The 17688-nt window shown below is 46.8% G+C and overlaps 1 protein-coding gene across 1 annotated transcript; it reads right to left on the reverse strand.

Moving 5' to 3' along the window:
- Positions 1 to 6383: 6383 nt before the first annotated feature.
- Positions 6384 to 17460, reverse strand: RTN4RL2 (reticulon 4 receptor like 2). The gene is made up of 2 exons (XM_074227735.1): positions 16987 to 17460; positions 6384 to 8123 (listed from the first exon to the last, which is right to left on the reverse strand). The coding sequence occupies exons 1-2, from the start codon at positions 17401 to 17403 to the stop codon at positions 7371 to 7373; spliced, it is 1170 nt and encodes a 389-aa protein (XP_074083836.1). The 5' UTR covers positions 17404 to 17460; the 3' UTR covers positions 6384 to 7370.
- Positions 17461 to 17688: the final 228 nt, after the last annotated feature.

Genomic DNA, 17688 nt, shown 5'->3' on the forward strand with positions numbered 1-17688 from the left:
TATATATATATATATATATATATATATATATATATATATATATCTCCCTTTCCCAAAGTACAAATTACCCAACATGGCCCTGGTCAAATATCTTCTTGTCCTTTGGGGCTCTTCCCTATGCCCTTTCTTCTCTCTTCCCCTCCCTCCCCCAGGTATCAAAGGTCATATCTATACAAAGACCCAGAACAGAGCTCAGGTTTCTGGAACATCTGACAGGTCTGGTGGAAGCATGAAACATTTATGTGGAAAGATAACCCCAGCCTAGCCCCAGGGCCACCACCTGTGCTGTTCCTAAAGTATCACCTTTCAAAGTAGAAGCATGAACTTTCCTCCATTGATAAACTGATTACCCCCAGCCCTTCCTGCCTTTGGACTTTGAGTAAGGAAAGAATGTATGTGTGTGTGTGTGTGTGTGTGTGTGTGTGTGGTGTGTGGGTGTGTGGGTGATGTGTGTGGTGTGTGGCGTGTGTGTAGTATGTGTGTGGTGTGTGTATGGTGTGTGGTGTGTGTGTATGTGTGTGTGGTGTATGTGTGTGTGTGTTGAGTCTTTATGATGTATGTCATTTCTTCACTTTTTCACAAAAACCCTCGTTGTTCCCATATCTGTAAAGTGGGTAGTAATATGTTTCAGTTGTTTTGAGACTCTATCTGCCTGAAGACTTGCAGAGTTGGGGAGGGGTGGAACAGCCATTTAACTCTTTTCTGGGAGCAAGAATCCCAGGAAACAGGCTAAAGGAGGAACTCCTCTCTGTGTGGGGGCCTAATAGCCTCTATAAGGCTTGATTGAAAAGCTCAACCCGCTAAGCTGATTTATGTCTCTCTGACTTCTTATGTCCTGGATGTCTCTGACAGATGCTCACCTAATTGTGTCGGTGTAAAGGACAGGAATCTGAATTCTTGGGACTGCAGTGGAGAAGTTAGGGAACCCTACTCAGGCATGTGTGTGTGTGTGTGTGTATGTGGGGCCACAGATTCTGTGGATTTGAAGTCCCAGGGTGAGAGGCTAGTTGGGGACTTAGTTGGACTTTTTAGAGAAGGGTGAAAATTGGTGGTATTTATGGGACATTTGGGCTAAACCCAAGCATGTGTAGTTTTGCCATGGGAAATAAGGGCAGAAAGGCAGATGGTATTATGACCTTGAATGCTAGGGTAAGTTTGGATTCTAGATGTAAATAAAAGGGAATCATTGTCATTTCTTAAGTGACAATGAAAATGACTTAAAATTCGGCGACTGATGCTCCTAGAAAGAGTTGGAGAAATATGCTACTAGCCTATTCCGCCTTTGGCAACTAGGTGGTGCTCTGGCTAGAGTCCTGGACCTGGAGTCAGCAAGGCCGGAATTACAGTCCAGTAGCTGTGTAACTAACTGTAGGCCAGTCACTTACCCTTTGTCTGCCTCAGTTCCTGAATTGTAAAATGGAGATAATAACAGCTCCGGCTTCCCAGGATTGTTGTGAAGATCAAATGAGATATTTGTAAACTGTCCAGCATAGTGTCTGGTATGCAATAAGAGCTTAATAAATGCTTATCCCATCCCCCTTTCATTAGAAACGTGGGGGAGCATGAGTATGGAGTGATGAGTGTATTGTCTAATGGTATCAATGTGACTGTTTCCCTTAACTGATTTTTTCCACCCTTTTTTTACAAAAAAAAAAAACAACCCTGCTCTGAGGTAGGGGGAACTATAAGGGTGTAACCTGAAATTATTTTGATACAAGAGGAATTACATTTTTGTTTTAATGGGAAAAAAAAGATTAATCTGGTTATTAGAGTTATTTGTTTCTGTGTCTCACCCCCTAACTTGACTGGGAACGCCTTGAAACATTGACTGCTCCCCCATGGCTTAGGACAATGCTCTGAACACCCACAATACCAAATGTTGATCAATGGATAGATGAGAGAATTAATGAATAGTGATGAACTGGAGATGGGAGTCTGCAGAGGAAGCAAAGAGACCAGCAAAGGTCCTGGATCACGGTGGTGAAAGCCTTGGAGCAAATGTGTGTGTGTGTGTGTGGCGGGGATTTTACTCTGCTGAAAGAACTGGTCTTGGCATTGCAAGGCCTAGTGTCCAGATTCATCTCTATTAATCTTGGAGACTTCCCCTCTCTGCACCTCACTTTCCTCAGTTGTAAATGGAGGGAGGGGAGGGGAAGAGACTGATGGAGATGAGCTCTATGTTAAATGCATGCTTCCTTAATGAAAGCTGTGACTGTGAGTCTTCCACAGGGGTGGGGGTGAGGATATGGGTGGGACTAGGAAGCGGAGAGTCCCTGTGTTCCCATTGTAGCTTTGAGCATAGATGTGGGTGCACTAGCTTTGGGTGTGGTCTCTGCTTGTCTATGAGAGCAGCTCGTGGGGGTGGGCATGTGTGGGATTTGGGGGATGCTTGTCTCTTTTACACCTTGGTGGAGATCTATGGGCTTGCCCACATGCTGTGGGTCAGCTTCTATTTGGGGGTACGTGTCACAGCCCATGAGGGGTGTCTATGTGTCCGTCTGTGCTGATTGTGTGGGGGTGGGCTGGGGAGCCAATGCCTACAGCCTCCTTCCTGAAAACTGTCTTGCTCACTCATCTTGCTCTCACGGCTGTTCTGAAATAGCATCTGGACTGAAGGCCCATGAATTTTTCACAAGGATAATTACATGGCCTGGAAAGGCTGGCTGTGATTTACCAGCACCTGCCCTCCCCTGGTCCATGGTACAGCCCACCAACCCCATACCTACCCATCTCCATCTTGAGTCCTCCCTCCCCAAATACCTGCCCTCCCTCCCCTGGTGCATAGTGCACCCCCCCAACCTCATACCCACCCATCTCCATCTTGAGCTCTCCCCCTCCCAAATACCTGCTCTCCCCTAGTCCATGGTGCGGTCCACCAACCTCATACCTACCTATCTCCAACTCTTCCTCTCCCAAATATTGCTCTCTCCTGGTCCATGGTGCAACTTCATACCTACCAATGTCTATCTTGAGCCCTCCCTCTCCAAATATCTGCACTGTCCATGGTCCCAGGTGCAGGCTTCATTCCCATTCACCACCTGCCTGCCCTAAAGCAAAGCACACAACCTTAGCTAGGACCCAAAGGCAACCTTTTTAGTGAAAGCCTGGAGGGGCAGTCAGATGACCCGGTTTTTCCACCTCCAACTCACTGTGTGACATTGGATATACTATCCCCCTTCTTGTACCCCAATTTCTCTATCATTTATATAGGGATCAGACAAAATAATCACTTCTAACATCTTTCTAAGTTTCCATCCAGGGCTAATATTGAAGGTTCTTTATTTCTTTTTTTAATTTTTATTTATTTAAGGCAATGGGATTAAGTGACAAGCCCAAGGTCACACAGCTAGGCAATTATTAAGGATTTGAGGCAGGATTTGAACTCAGATCTTCCTGACTCAAGAGCTGCTCCTCCATCCACCTAGCTGGCCCGGTTCTTTATTTCCAAGTCCTTTCTATCCCCAATAATCAATGTTCCATCTTCAAGGTGTCCATCTAGACCTGACAGTCGGGGCTCTCTTTTTTTAAAAAGTCCCTTTCCATCTCTAATGGGCCAAGTTCTAAAGTTCCTTTCAGCTCTAACATTCTGGGTTCTACCTTAGAAGACTCTCCCATCTCTCATAGTCTACGTTCCAAGATCCTTTCCAGCCCTAACATTCTGGGGTCTCTGTTCCACATAGCACTGTGTGTTCCAGTGAGTAGTCCAAGGGAGAGTCTCTAAATCATGAAAATCTGAGCTAGTGAGCAAACCTGACCTAGTCCTCAACCCTGGGCTTTCCCAAGTGTAAGCTTCTCTCATCCCTAGTTCCCTACATTATCTCTACCCACCATTCTTATCTCAACCTTGGCCCCCAACCCCATCAATTTAGATATTTAACCTCCATTTAGCTAAATTCTAATCCCACTGCCTTGCAGCACAATCCACATTAACCCAGGGCTATAAAGCCCCTAATCCTCCTTTTAGCTCCATCATTCAGAATATCTAACTTCCATTCTTTCAAACACCCCCTCCTCCAATTCCCAAGTGAAAGTTTTGAACTTTCACTGCATCTGAGGCCATCTCTGGCCATCCAGATCCATATCTGACTCCAGATGATTCTGGAGGGGAAAGTGAGGCTGGTGACTTTGCATAGCCCTCCCTCACTTTAATCCAATTTATTTGCAAGATATAGGGAATGAAAACAACAGCAGCAAGGACAACTATTCTCTTATCCAATGTCACATAAGTCACAGCTTCTTCAGACCTTAAGATCCAGTCTTAAAGAGGGTTGGGGTCCAAGACTTCTTATCTCCTGTGGAGGGCCTGGAGAGAAGCTTCTCAGAATTAAGCAACACAATCCTTACCTAGAGTCATATTATTAACCTTTTCAGATAGGGCCAGACAGAACAATGACCACTTCCATGCCATCTGTGAGATACTGTCCCTCAAACCAAAATCAGCCCTTAAAGATAGACTGTCCCTAACCTTAATCTTAACCCTGCCTTCAGGCTTAAGGTATTTGCCTTCCTGACCAAGACAGCTCTCAACCCCAGTTCCCCTTCTTTGTCATAGGGTGAGATTTCTTGTCCTAATCTTTCCAATGATGGCCCTAATAGTACACACCCTGACACCCCCAAATCTCACATTTCTTGTTCATGAACCCAAAAGGTAATCATAAATTCCAGAACAAGAGGAAGCCTGGGTCCTTGTCCAAATGTGAACCACTTTATAACCCTTAATCTCGAAAGAAGGAAGCTCTAGGGTCCTTTTGCCACTCTTATTGTTCTCTTCTTCCAAGGGATTTTAACTGGAGTCCAGTAATTTGTGTTTTAAAACTATTTTAATCATTATTTCAATATAATTGGATCCTTTTGCAATCCTATATATTTTACTTAATGTTTTTAAAAAATGATTCTTTGAAGAGGTCCATAAGCTTTACCAGGTTGATGGCCACAGGGAAGGTTAAGAAGTCTTGGTCAAACCTGTTCAGCTAATAGGTTGTCTAATGTGATCTGTCTTGTAGTAATACCCACTCTACAGGAAAGCCTAATCATGGCCTAATCTTTGCAATAATCTCCAAACTTTTCCCCATCACCAGGCTCTCTCTTATGCAATCCTTCCCCCAAATGAACAACCCTAAAGTATAGGGCTCACCCATCATTGGGTTCCAGAAGTTTCAGTGGCTTCTTGTGTTTAGGATGAAATATGGAGGCCTCTTGGTTGTCATTGGAAGTTGTCAATCACCTGAGTCCATCCTATCTTTCCAGGTTGATATACTCCCTTTACCCTTAGAGACACCCTGTGTTTGAGCCAAAGTGACCGATTTGCTGTTCCCTGTACATGGGCTTCCATGTAAGTCATCCCCTATGCCTGGGCTGTTCTCCTTCCTCACTTTAGTTTCTGGGAACCTCTTGATCTCTTCATGCATCAACTGAAGAAGACTTGCCAGATCCTTTCAGCTGTGGTCCCCAACTCTAAAATATTTGTGCATTTATTTTCCATTTATGTAGTTCTTACTTACCTATGTATCTGGATTTCCCCCATAATCAAATGTCATTTCCTTGAGGGGAAGGAAATGTTAAATTTTAGCTTCATAATCTCATTGCCACATATTGTCTGGTATACAGTAAGAGCTTAATACATGCATAGTTCATTTTTGAACGAAATGATGAGAAGCACAAGGGTGGCATTCCTCTATTCCCCCCTCCATAGATATATATATATATATATATATATATATAGTGATAGAGATTATTCTCAGCCAAGCTATCTTCCTCAGCCTTACCTCCTTGATAGAATACAAGTTCCCTGAAGACAGACAACATGACTTCACTTTTGTTTTTGTCTTGTCAGTGCCTGTCTAATAAGGTACCTGGCACAAGGTAGATGTTGAAAACAGTTTCTTAACTATTGACTGGTAGTAGGTGTCATGGTCTGATGTAAGACTTTGCCTACTTCAATCAACCAAAAAAGGAGTAGTATTTTAAGGAGAAAGTTTCTCATAGGCTGGAAGAGGTACTCTGACTCCCCTCCTCCCCCTCCGAGTTGGAAAATAAATTTATCTCTCATGGTCTCAGCTCCAACCATTTTGTGGGCACCAGCTCCTCAGTCACCAACCAAGTTTAATGTCTGGATACTAAAGAGTTTTCTTTTTTTTAGGTTTTTGCAAGGCAAACTGGGTTAAGTGGCTTACCCAAGGCCACACGGCTAGGTAATTATTAAGTGTCTGAGATCAGATTTGAACCCAGGTCCTCCTGACTCCAGGGCCGGTGCTTTATCCACTACGCCACCTAGCCACTCAATATTAAAGATTTTCTTCCTGTTCTCTAAGTCTTCCTGACGTAGTGGAAGTTGCTTTTCTAACTTGGAAGGATTCTAAAGTTAGAGCCTAGGTTCAGTCCTGGCCTAGATGCCACATATGTGTCCCTACATCTCAGGTGGTCTTTACAATAGCTGCAGATTCTTAGAAGACCTTGGGTTTTGGGTCCTTTACCAGTTGTGAGAACTTGTCTAAATCACTTTGCCTCTATTGGCCAGTTTCCGCATCCATAAAATGAAAGGGTGAGAGGAGATAATCTAGAAAGATCTTTGTAGCTCAGTTAGAATTCAGGGAACTATGACAGACTACTCCTGGGGGACTGAAAGTGAAAGAGTCCCATAGACATATCTAAAATAATATAATTTTTTTAATAAATTTTTTTCAAACAATTTTTTGTACTTTGCCGCATGGGGGCATGGCGGAGAAGAAAGGTCTCCAGGGGGCCCCTCACCCCCAAAAATGTCCAGGAGAGATGGATGAGGAACATTTTCCTTCCTTCTCAGAGGTTTGGGGAGGGTCAGGAAAAGCTGGGGCCTTAGGAGTTATCCCTTAACAGGATTAGAATGGCCTTCTTTGGGGGACTACCCATAGTGTTCCTGGATGGGGATGCAGAGCAGGTCTTTGTCCGACTTGTGGTTATATTGGGAGCTCTCATCTACTGGATACATCCAGTTGATGGAGACAGCTCTGAAAACTAAGTATTCCCTCCCTTAAGAATTATTCAGGCCCCGAAGGGGCTGAAGGTGGATTTGTGAAAAGCCTAATCCCATCCTTGGGAAGAAGGGAGGAGCTAATGGCTGGGGCTAGGGGGTGAAGACTGAGGAGGAATGCCCGTGTTAAGCATTCTGGGGAGGAGAGTAGGAAATGGAAGAATGAACCTGTCCCTTGGAAGAGTGTCCTGAAAGGGGGTGGGGACAGGAAATGAGTCAGTGCGAAGGTAGCAGCAGAAGGGAAGGTAGTAATCTCAGAAGGGATGGAGGCAGGAGGTCATCCAGACCAATATTCCCTCTTGACCTCCATCCTTGGCTGCCCTCCTCCCACTCATTACCCTCTCAAGTGCCCACCTGCCCATCAGGGGCCATAGGGGACCAGCAACAAGAGGCAGAACAACGGGGTGGGCAGACCACGGTGTTGGGAAGGGCCGCCAGAGTCCAGTGAGGTGGAGCAGGCTGGGCCAGGGCACACCTCTCCCCTCCTCCGGTCCTCACCCCCATAACCGCCCCAATAGTCTTCTTCAGTGGGCGTGTCGCCACCTTGGGGTCCCCTGGGGTCTTCAGCCGGCAAGTCCCGGTACAAGGTAGAGGGATCCACAGGGGGTGCTCCCCCAACTTCTCCCACCCCATAAAGGTGGTTGGAGGAACTGTTGCCACGGGCACGGCCACCTGGTCGAGTTGGAGTAGCAGGGGGACAGGCCTCAAAGTCAGATTCCCGGAGGGCCCGCAGGTCACGGCCCTGGCGCTCAGGAGGGGTGGCACAGGTGACATCTGAGCTGGAGACCCGGGCCCTCTGAAACCAAGCCCAGAGAGGTCGGGCACGGCAGTCACATGCCCAAGGATTGTCATTCAGCCTCAGAAACTCCAGGGCAGGGAGGTCGGCCAGTGCCTCTCCTGGCAGGGATGCCAAGCTGTTGTTGAATAGGTAGAGGATGGTAAGGCGGGCCAGGCCCCTGAAGGCTGCTCGGTGGACACCCTGCAGTCGGTTTCCATGCAGCAGCAGCCGATCTAGGCCGGCCAGACCCCTAAAGACGTGTTCTGTGAGGAGTCGGAGGCGATTTCCATGAAGGAAGAGGTGACTCAGGTTGGCCAAGTCAGCAAACAGATCATCCTGGGGTGGCAGGAGATGGGAGAGAAAAAGAGTGGGTGCAGGAGATATAATGGGGAAGTCCTTTTCAGACAGGCCAAAAGGTGGGGGGGGGGGGGTAGCAGAATCCTAAAACTGGGAAATAGCTCCTGGAGGCTCAAAACCAGTTCAGCTGGGGGGTGCAGTGGATAGAGCACCGGCCCTGGAATCAGGAGGACCTGAGTTCAAATCCAGCCTCAGACACTTCATAATGACCTAGCTTTGTGACCTTGTGACTTCACTTAACCCTACTCCTTTGCAAAAACAAACAAACAAATAAATATCCCAAAGTAAGACTGGTACAGTGCAAAGAATGATGGCTTTGTAGTCAGATTCAGTCAAGGATGTGCCTGCACTGTATGTAAAGGGCAAAAGTCACTTTAACTCTTTGGACCTCTGTACTCCAGTGAAAAATGACAGGTGTGGATAAGGTAATCAAGCCCCTTGCTGCATCATCCCAGCCACCTTGCTAAAGGTCGCAAGCCTCAACTCCTCCTTTGTGACCTCACCCAACTTAGTTAGCTTCAGTTTCCCCATCGGAAAAATGGTTAGATGATGCATTTCAGTGGGTTTGGCCTTAGAGATGCGGGAGTTTGAATGGTAGCTTTATCCCTTGCTCCCTGCATCAGCCTGGGGCAGGTTACTTCATTTCTCTGGACCTTAGTTTTCTTATTTATAAGGGAAAGGAGGTCAGGCAATATAATCTCTAAGGGCCCTCTGCCCTAAATCCTCTGATCCTCTTGGCTTCTCACCTTCTGGTCATGCGATAACTCTTTTTCCAGAGAACAGGGGTGGGAAGGAGCCCCAAGAAGCTACGGTATCTCAAGAGGATCTCTTCCCTGGAGATGAGGAGCCTGGAGGGAGTCGGGAGGGGCTGATTTATCTCCATCCAAGAACTGTCCATTTGCCCATTTAATCAGAAGGGTGTAGCTTTGAGGTACTGGAAGGTTCTCAGAGACTTTTGAAAGCAACTCCTTTTTCTTTTCTTTTTCTTTTTTTTTGCAAGGCAATGGGGTCAAGTGACTTGCCCAAGGCCACACAGCTAGGTCATTATTAAGTGTCTGAGGCTGGATTTGAACTCAGGTCCTCCTGACTCCAGGGCTGGTGCTCTATCCACTGTGCCACCTAGACGCCCCAGCAACTCCTTTTTCACCGAGGCAAAGGGAGATGAAGTTCTCCAGGGACACTCAGTAAGGGTCTGCAGTGGGACAGGAAGGCAGCTGCTCCTGACTCCCCAGGTTCAGCACCTTATCCCCCGTCTCCTCTACCTCACTGTCTTGAGATGCACTCACAAGGTCCAAGGATGCTGAAGCTTATTCCCATTATTCAGACCTCAGGCTTTGTCTAACTGCATCCGGTGGAAGCTCTCTCATTCTGCCTGTGTGCTCACACATATCTGCCTGGGGCGGGGGAGTGTGCTGGACCAGGAGGCAGGACAGATCTGAGTTCTGGGATGATGATGATGGTAGCTAGTGTAGCCATAGTGCCCAATGGGTGCCAGGCACTTCTCCTTGAGCTTACACTAACCTTGTGAGGCAGGTGCTATTATTCCCATTTTACAGCTGAAGAGACTGAGGCAGAGACGAAGTGACTTGCCCAAGGTCACAGAGCTAGTACAAATCTGAGGTCAATTTGAGCTCCCGTCTTCCTGACTCCAGATCCAGTGCATGACTAGATGCAGGACCCTGGGCAAGACATTTCACCTCTCTCAGCCTCAGTTTCTTTACGTGTGCAATGAAGATAATAATAGCGTCTGCTTCAGAGGGTTATGATTAGGACTAAATGAGATCATCAATGTAAAGAGCTTTGCAAACTTTGAAGAGCTCTATAAATGCCAGCTAATATATGTAGATGTATGCAGACATATATATCATATGTAAGGCATTATGTATGGATGGATATCTAGAATTCACATTTGTATTAGGCTTTAAGGCTGAGAAGGCAATTCCTCACAGACAGAGGTAGACAGAGCAAGGATGATTTTTGAGGGTCATTTAGGATAAATCACCCTAGGGTGATATTAGTTGGTTCATGCCAAAGCTGGGATTCGAATCCAACTCTCTCCTGACTCCCAGTTCCATATTTGACTCCATCCTCTATCTGCCACTTAACACACCTTTCACTGGGGACCAGTCTTGGGAAGAGAAAAGGGACTTGGGGTTTTTTCCAGCATCCCAGAGAAGTGTTTGTGTGTATCTGGATCAGAGAAAGGCAGGAAGTAACAGGATAGTGATAAGAACACTGGCTTTGGAGTCAGATGACCTGTGTTCAAATCCTCCTGGTGCAGGTCACTTGACAGTTCCTTAGCTTCCTTGTTTATAAAATGAGAGGGATTTTTCCAGAAATCTATGATCCTAATTTATGCTCTGGGTGAGCCTGGAGGATCCCTTGGGGGCACAGCTGTTATTAGAGGCACATCCGGAGGGGCAGTAGAAAGCTCTGGGCCTTCAAGAGCTAGATTGGAGGTTCTCCCGGAAGAGTCAATGAACTTACAGAAACAAAGACAAAGAGTCAATGAGCCTCCCCCAGGCAAGATAAGAGGGGTGGTCCCTGGCGAAGGGCAGGGATTCCCAGTGGCCAGCCCTAACTCTTCTTTCAGAGAAGACAGTCCCCCCCCCCCCCAAGAAATCCCAGTTCCCTGAAGTCTGGTCGGAGAAGTTTGGGTGGGGAGAACCTCAATTCCCAGCCTCCACTTCCTGTCCTCCTGCGTTCTCCTCGCCCCCCTCCCATCTGGCTGCCACCCTCTCCTCTCTACAGGAACCAAGCTTGCCAAGATCTCCTCCTCTTAGCCACATCCAACCCCCTCCCTCTCCCCTTCTCCCTTCCCTCTGACACTACAGAGCTTTTCTCTCTTCCTCCTTGGAGTTTTCCATGGCTCTGTCCTCTTCTCCCCTTACATTTCGGACCTCCCTGGGGAGGTTTTTGTTGTCCAGTCATTTCCAACTCTTCATGACACCATGTTCTTGGCAAGGATACTAGCATGGTTTGCCATTTCTTTCTCTAGCTCATTTTACAGACAAGGAAACTGAGGCAAGCAGGGTTAAGTGATTTACCCAGGGTCACACAGCTAGGAAGTGTCTGAGACCAGATTTGAAGTCAGAAAGATGAGTCTAGGGGGCGGCTAGGTGGCACAGTGGATAGAGCACCGGCCCTGGAGTCAGGAGTACCTGGGTTCAAATCTGTCCTCAGACACTTAATAATTACCTAACCCTGTGGCCTTGGGCAAGCCACTTAACCCCACTGCCTTGCAAAAAAACCAAAAAAAAAAAAAGATGAGTCTTTCTGATTCTAGGCTCACCTGATTTCTATACAGCTGACCTATTCTCTACTCAGACTCCTTTCTGATTCATCTCCCTGTCCATTAAGCGTTCCATGAATGGTTCCAGGATCTCTTGCTCCATGCTCCATCTTCCATTCAACGCTAAGCAGCTTGTATTATTTCAGAAAACATTGAGAGACCGAGTGATGATTTAGGAAAAGGCACCGGATGAGGGCCAAAAGAGCAGATTTAGAACGCTAACTCTGAAATTTAGTTATGTGTAACTTCATATAAGACACTTTGGCTCTCTGGGACTCAGGTTCCCCATCTGTGAAATGGGTTAATAATACTGACCCTAGCTGCTTCACTAGCGGGTAGTTGCACTGGACGAATTACTTTGGAAACCGTAAGAATGGGAGTCAAGTATGAATGGGGTAGAAGTGCAAAGGAGCTATAGCTTGAGCCCTTCGAAATCCTGCCAAGTCAACCAGGACCAAGGGCCTCCATCTAGGGTCTTTTTTGGGGGGAGGGGAGGCAGTTTCACCTTGGGGTCCGAACAAATGGGGACCAGTTGGAATAATTTCTGAATGTCTGATTCTTCCCTGTCTTCTGGCATATCTGCAAGGGACTAGTCTCCATCCAACACAGAATCTTGAGGTCTGAAGTTGGAACACCTCCCCGCCCCCCTTCCAAGCTGTTGCCCAAATCCTGTATCTTCTTCTCCCATGCCTCTGAAATCCGCTCCTTCCTCTCCCCACTGCTAAAACCTCTCTCTGCGCATTAATCAGCTCTTGACTTTCACAGCCCTCTCTTCCCCCTTCCTCCCTCCTTCCCCCCTCCACCTCCAGGCTTGAAAGCTTTCAATCAGCTTCCATTTCTACAACCACATTTTCCTGATCTCCCTCCATCCCCTCCCCCCATGGGCTCATTGTTCCCCACATCCATTTAAAATCTTCATTCTGCATTTCTCTCTCTCTGGCTAATGGGCCTTCCCCCACCCTAAAGCCCAACTGTTTTCCCTTTGCTGCTCCCCAACTCCAGTCTCCTTTCCTTCCCCATTTCAGCTTCTTCCACACCTGAAACACCATCCCTACCCCTCCCCATCTTTGCCTTCCTCAAATAGCTCCTTCCAGCCCACTGCTGTAGGAAAGAAGGTGTCCGTCCTAAGCCACACCTGCCCCCAGTGGGTGTCACCCCAGCTCTTAGGCTTCCTCACCTGCCTGTGACTTGTGTTGGCCTAATTCAGACAACCAGTTCCCAGGAAGAAGCTGCCTTTTTCTTCATTCTACATAGGACCAAATGGCCAAGCAGGAGTTCCTGAGGCCAAAGATCACCAGGGAGTTCCCTTGTTCGGCCTCACAACCCCTGTGTTGGAGGATGAAACCTCACGGACTTCCCTTGCCTCATGTTCCGGGGATATGTATGGTTTAAAGGTTATACAAGAATAGGGATAGAGACCAGATCTGTGATTTTATTGGTAAAAGGACCTTCCAAAGAGAAAGCTCCTACCAATTCAAGCTGGGCCCTTCCCTGAAGCTATAGACTTAGAGATTTGCCTAGGACTCTGAAAAGTTAAGTGACTTATCCAAGGTCACACAGACACATGTGTTAGAGGGGGAGACACAAGTAGGTTCACCAAGCACTTCATGGGATTCTCAAAGCAACCCTGGAAGATAGTTGCTGTGGTTTTCATCTCCATTTTGTAGATGGGGAAACAAACTGAGGCAGAGAGGTGAAGTGACTTGCCCAGGGTCACGCAGCTACTAAGTGTCTGAGGCAGAGTTTGAACTCAAGTCTTCCTGACCCCTGATCCTATGGTTTACCCCCTGCAACTTCTGAACTCAAAGCTCTAACTTCCTCAATGGAATTCGGGTTGTCCCAGCTCCAAGGCAAGCTCTAAAACCATGGGGTACTCCATGGTGCTTCCCCCAAAACACTATATTATCCCAAGCTCATTCTTGTCTTTTTTGGTGGACCCAAGCCAGAAATGGTCCAAGGACGAGTCACCATCCTGTTGGAATTCTTTTGCATTTAATGTTCTGCAAACTATTTATTAAGTATGTAAAATGACATTTTTAAACTAATAAAGCTATTAGGACATCATCTTCTGAAGTTTTTCTAGTATTATTAGTAGTAGTAGTAGTAGAATGGCTTGAGAATATTGGCCTGGGAATCAGAAAAACTGGCTTGAAATCCTGTTTCTGATACCTCCCGGATATGTAGATTTTTCAATGCTTTGAGCAAGCCATTTTGCTTCTCAGACTAACTCTCTAAAATGGTAATTTCCACAGCAGGTGCCAATCTAGACCTCACTTTACCTGGAAGTTCCTCCAACCAGTGAAAGCAACTGATCTGGTTAAGAAAAGTATTCCAAGAGACTGTGCTTTTGTCCCTTTCCCAACCGAGAGCAGCCAAGCTGGTGATGCACCTCCATAAACTTGGTTGGGGTGGCTACTGGAGGACTGACACACTACTGGTCACCAAGTCCATACTGGAAGTCTTTTCAAGTTGGGAGGAAGGGTCAGGACTTGCCCCACCCTGGCCTCACCCCGCAGTGGGTGAGTTGGTGCTCCAATTGAGCATCAGAGGAGACCTTCAGGGAAGGGACTTGATTATTTCTGTGCTTGATGATGAACTTTGTTATCAAACTGTTGCCCATTTTGATAAAATAACTCCTTTTTGTGATTGATTAAGAGCATTGGGATCATTTGGCCATACCATTTGGTCCTATGGAAATCCTGGTGAGGGGAACTCCCTCCACCAATTCAGAGCAGCAACTCATAGCTTAGAAAGTAACCTGGGGGGGGGGCAGTGGATAGAGCACCAACTCTGGAGTCAGGAGGACCTGAGTTCAAATCCAGCCTCAGACACTTAATAATTACTCAGCTGTGTGACCTTGAGCAAATCACTTATCCCCGTTGCCTTGCAAAAAAAAATGAAAGTAACCTGGAGTGTTGAGAAGCTAAGTCACTTTTGAAGAGCTATGTGAGAGGCTAGACTTGAACCCTTAGAATCATAGAATAGAGCCTCACAAACCTTCATTTTATAGGGGGAGGAATGTTAGGTGACTTGTCCAAAATCATGCAAGCATCAAAGTTGAGATTTACACCTAGGTTCTCTGACTTTAGAGTCAGAGATATTTCCATCTTTCTCATGCTACCTTCCTGACTTGGAGTCAAAGCCCTCTCTCACTAGCTACTCTGCTTCAGTAATTGTTTTACCAGCAATTATTCTAATTAATAATTCAATTAAATATGAAAAAAATTATATGAGCTAGCATAACTATTGAAGTAATTACATATGGGAAGAATCACAGTAGATTCTTTCTGTGGCATAATGAATAGAGAGTTGGCTTCAGAGTCAGAAACCCATGGGTCCAGGTCCCCCATCTTATCCATATTTGCTGTAATGACCCTGGGCAAGTCACTTTGTTTTTCAACAATTCAGGTGGCAACCTGAGATTGTAGTGGCTTGAGACATTGAAGGGTAAAGGATCCAGGAAACTTCCAATACTGTTGGGATCCCAATGTAGATCAAGAAAGAATCCCAGTGGCTGACACGAGGAAGCGGGAAGTGTGCACTTTGGGCCCGAGGAGAGGATTCGGATCTAGGTTTTCATGGTCTGGGAGGGAGGAGGGATCCAGAAAGAATCTTTGGGACTAACAGACTGCCTTCTGTGGGGGGGGGGGGGGGGGAGTGAGATTAAGGGGAAAATTGTAAAATTCAAAGTAAGTAAATTAAATTAAAAAAAAACCCAAGAAAGACTCTTTGGGTCACCCCTTTGGGGGGTGGGGGTGGATATTAGGACATAGGATCATAGGTCCAGATATTTAGAACTGGAAAAGATCCTAGAGAACTTCTAATCCAAGTCCCTCATTTTCGAGATGAGGAAACCGAAGTGGAGGTGGACTTGCCCCGGGTTTCCAGAGGGTAAAAATGGCGGAGTTCACATCTAGACTTGAAATCTAGAAATCTTGATTTACTCCCGTCTCTGGCATCCACAGTTTACAAGCAAACGTACTTGACAGAGGAGGCCCCTTCCATATATCAGTACCAACTTCCCTTGGAGAGAGTCCAAGATGAGGCCCCGCATTCTACTAAGTGATGCTCTGCGGCAGCTTCCATTATATCTAGATGGCCAGTGTGGTCAAGGACGGCACCACCCCCTTCAGCCTCTGCCCCAAAGTGAGAGGACAGGCTGGGCCCTTTGGATTCATACAAGTACAGGAATGAATCAGTACCTCCCTCCCCCACTCCCCTGCTGCCAACACACCCTCAAAAGCAGCAACCTTTCCAAATTTTATTTCTCTGGGTGTGGTTTTAGAGGGTGTGTTGTGACTTTGGGGAGGGAAGGGGGTGGACAAAATAGGAAAAAAATCAGGTTGAAAAGAAATGTTAATCATTTTTATAATAATATTAATAAAACTAATAATAGCTATAGTTGCTATTCCTTCAATTTCCAAAAGCACTGTTCTCCTAGAAGCTTAACACCATTCTACTTTTAATGCTTAATCCTTCCACCAAGACGGATAGAGTAAGGCTTGGGATGATTCTTTGCCCATTTCACAGGAGCAGAAACGGAAGCAAAGGAAAGACAAAGGGTTTTTTTTTGTTTCTCTCATCCCCCCCCCCCCAAGTTATCCAGTAAATCTGAGGTGGGAAGAGGCCTTTGATGAGATCATCTCTTCCATTTGCTCTGCCCACCTCCCCAACCTACCCCCATATTCCATGTGCTGGCCTCTGAAGACTATATGGGAAGGAAGAAAGTATCAAAGGATTTTTGTAATGCAACCAGAGGAGAAAGGGAGAATGAAGAGAAGGTTGATTAGAAGGGAGAGACAGTGAAGCACTGAGAGATACAGAAAAAAATACAGAAAAGGCAAAAAGGAGAGAAGGAAGAAAAGGGGAAGAGAAGAAAGGGAAGGGGAAAGAAGGAAAGAAAGGTGAGAGAGGGAAGGAAAGGGGAGGGGAGAGGAAAAGGAAGAGGAGGAAGGGAAAAAGAAAAGATAGCAAAAGGAATGGGGAAAGGGAAGGGGGAGAGAGAAAAGGAAAGAAGGAAGGGGAGGAGGAAGAAGGGAAGAGCAAAGAGGGTAGAATAGGAATTTGAGGGAGGGGAGAAGAGAGGGAAGGGGAGAAGGAGAGAGGGATAAAAGTGAACAGAAGGAAGGAAAAGGTAGAAGGGGTCAGGAAGGAGAAGGAGAAAATGAAAACAAATGAAAGAAAATGATTTGAAACAGTGAGAGAAAGGAATAGAGAGAAGAAAGATGCAAAAAGAAAGAAAAGGGAGGAAAAGATAAAGGAAAGGAATGAAGCAAAGGGAAGGAAGTGAGTAGTGGGTGGAGATACTAGAGAGAGAGAGAGGCAGGGGAAGGGAGGGTGAGCTAATGGCAGAGACAGAGACAGAGACAGAGAGAGACAGAAAAGAAAGGAAAGGAAAAGGATGGAGACACCTACTCAGGGAAATAGAAATAGAGCAGTCACAGAAAGGGAGAAAGGGCAGGGAGGCACAGAGACAAGAGGATCAATAGCTAAGACAAAAAGAAGGGAAGTTGGGGTGAGGGGCAGGATGGGCATGGCAAAGGGGCTTACCTGAAGGTGGAGCAGCTGGTTTTCCTGAAGGTAGAGGTACTGTAGGCTGACCAGGCCCCGGAAGATGTTGCTGGGCAGACTGCTGAGCTGGCAGCGGTACAGGTGGAGGGATTGTAGCCGTTCGAGGCCCTGGAAGGTGTCAGGGTCTAGGGAACGCAAGTGCCGGTTGTCCCCGAGGTCCAATTCCTCTAGGGCCTGCAGGTGTCGGAAGGTGCCAGGGTAGATGGTGGAGAGGTTGTTGGAGAAGAGCCACAGGGTGAGTAGGCTGCTGCCAAAGGTGCCAGGCCGCAGAGAGCGAATGAGGTTGTTCTGAAGGAAGAGGCGCTGGGTGTGGGGAGGCAGGACCAAGGGTACGGCGGAGAAGTTGTTGGCCTGGCAACTCACAGTTGGTGGGGAGAGGTAGCAGGTGCACAGCATGGGACAGGTAGGGGCCACTAGAGGCAGAGCCAGCAGCAGGAGCAGCAGGCAGGCTGAGGCAGGACCTGGAGGGAGAGAAAGGCATGGACTGGCAGAACTACTCACAGAAGACCTGGATTGAAATCCCACCCTTTTACTAACTTCAGAGGGTTACAACACCTTTCCAGGCTTCAGTTTTCTCAGGTTCCTTCCAAATTTAGGTCCATGATCCTTCTGGCTCCCTAGCTACCCTCATTTTGTTCCACAAAAGTCATCCTTTCACTCACCAGGAGTTAGTGTAAACCC

This window comes from Macrotis lagotis, chromosome 3, assembly GCF_037893015.1.
Source record: "Macrotis lagotis isolate mMagLag1 chromosome 3, bilby.v1.9.chrom.fasta, whole genome shotgun sequence".
NCBI lineage: Eukaryota > Metazoa > Chordata > Mammalia > Peramelemorphia > Peramelidae > Macrotis > Macrotis lagotis.

Excerpts from the sequence above, each read along its gene's own strand:
- RTN4RL2 (XM_074227735.1), bottom strand. The coding sequence starts at position 17,403 with ATGCTGTGCACCTGCTACCTCTCCCCACCAACTGTGAGTTGCCAGGCC. Across the intron at positions 8,124-16,986 it reads ACCAGCTGCTCCACCTTCAG|GATGATCTGTTTGCTGACTT; the intron begins GTAAGCCCCTTT and ends CTGCCACCCCAG.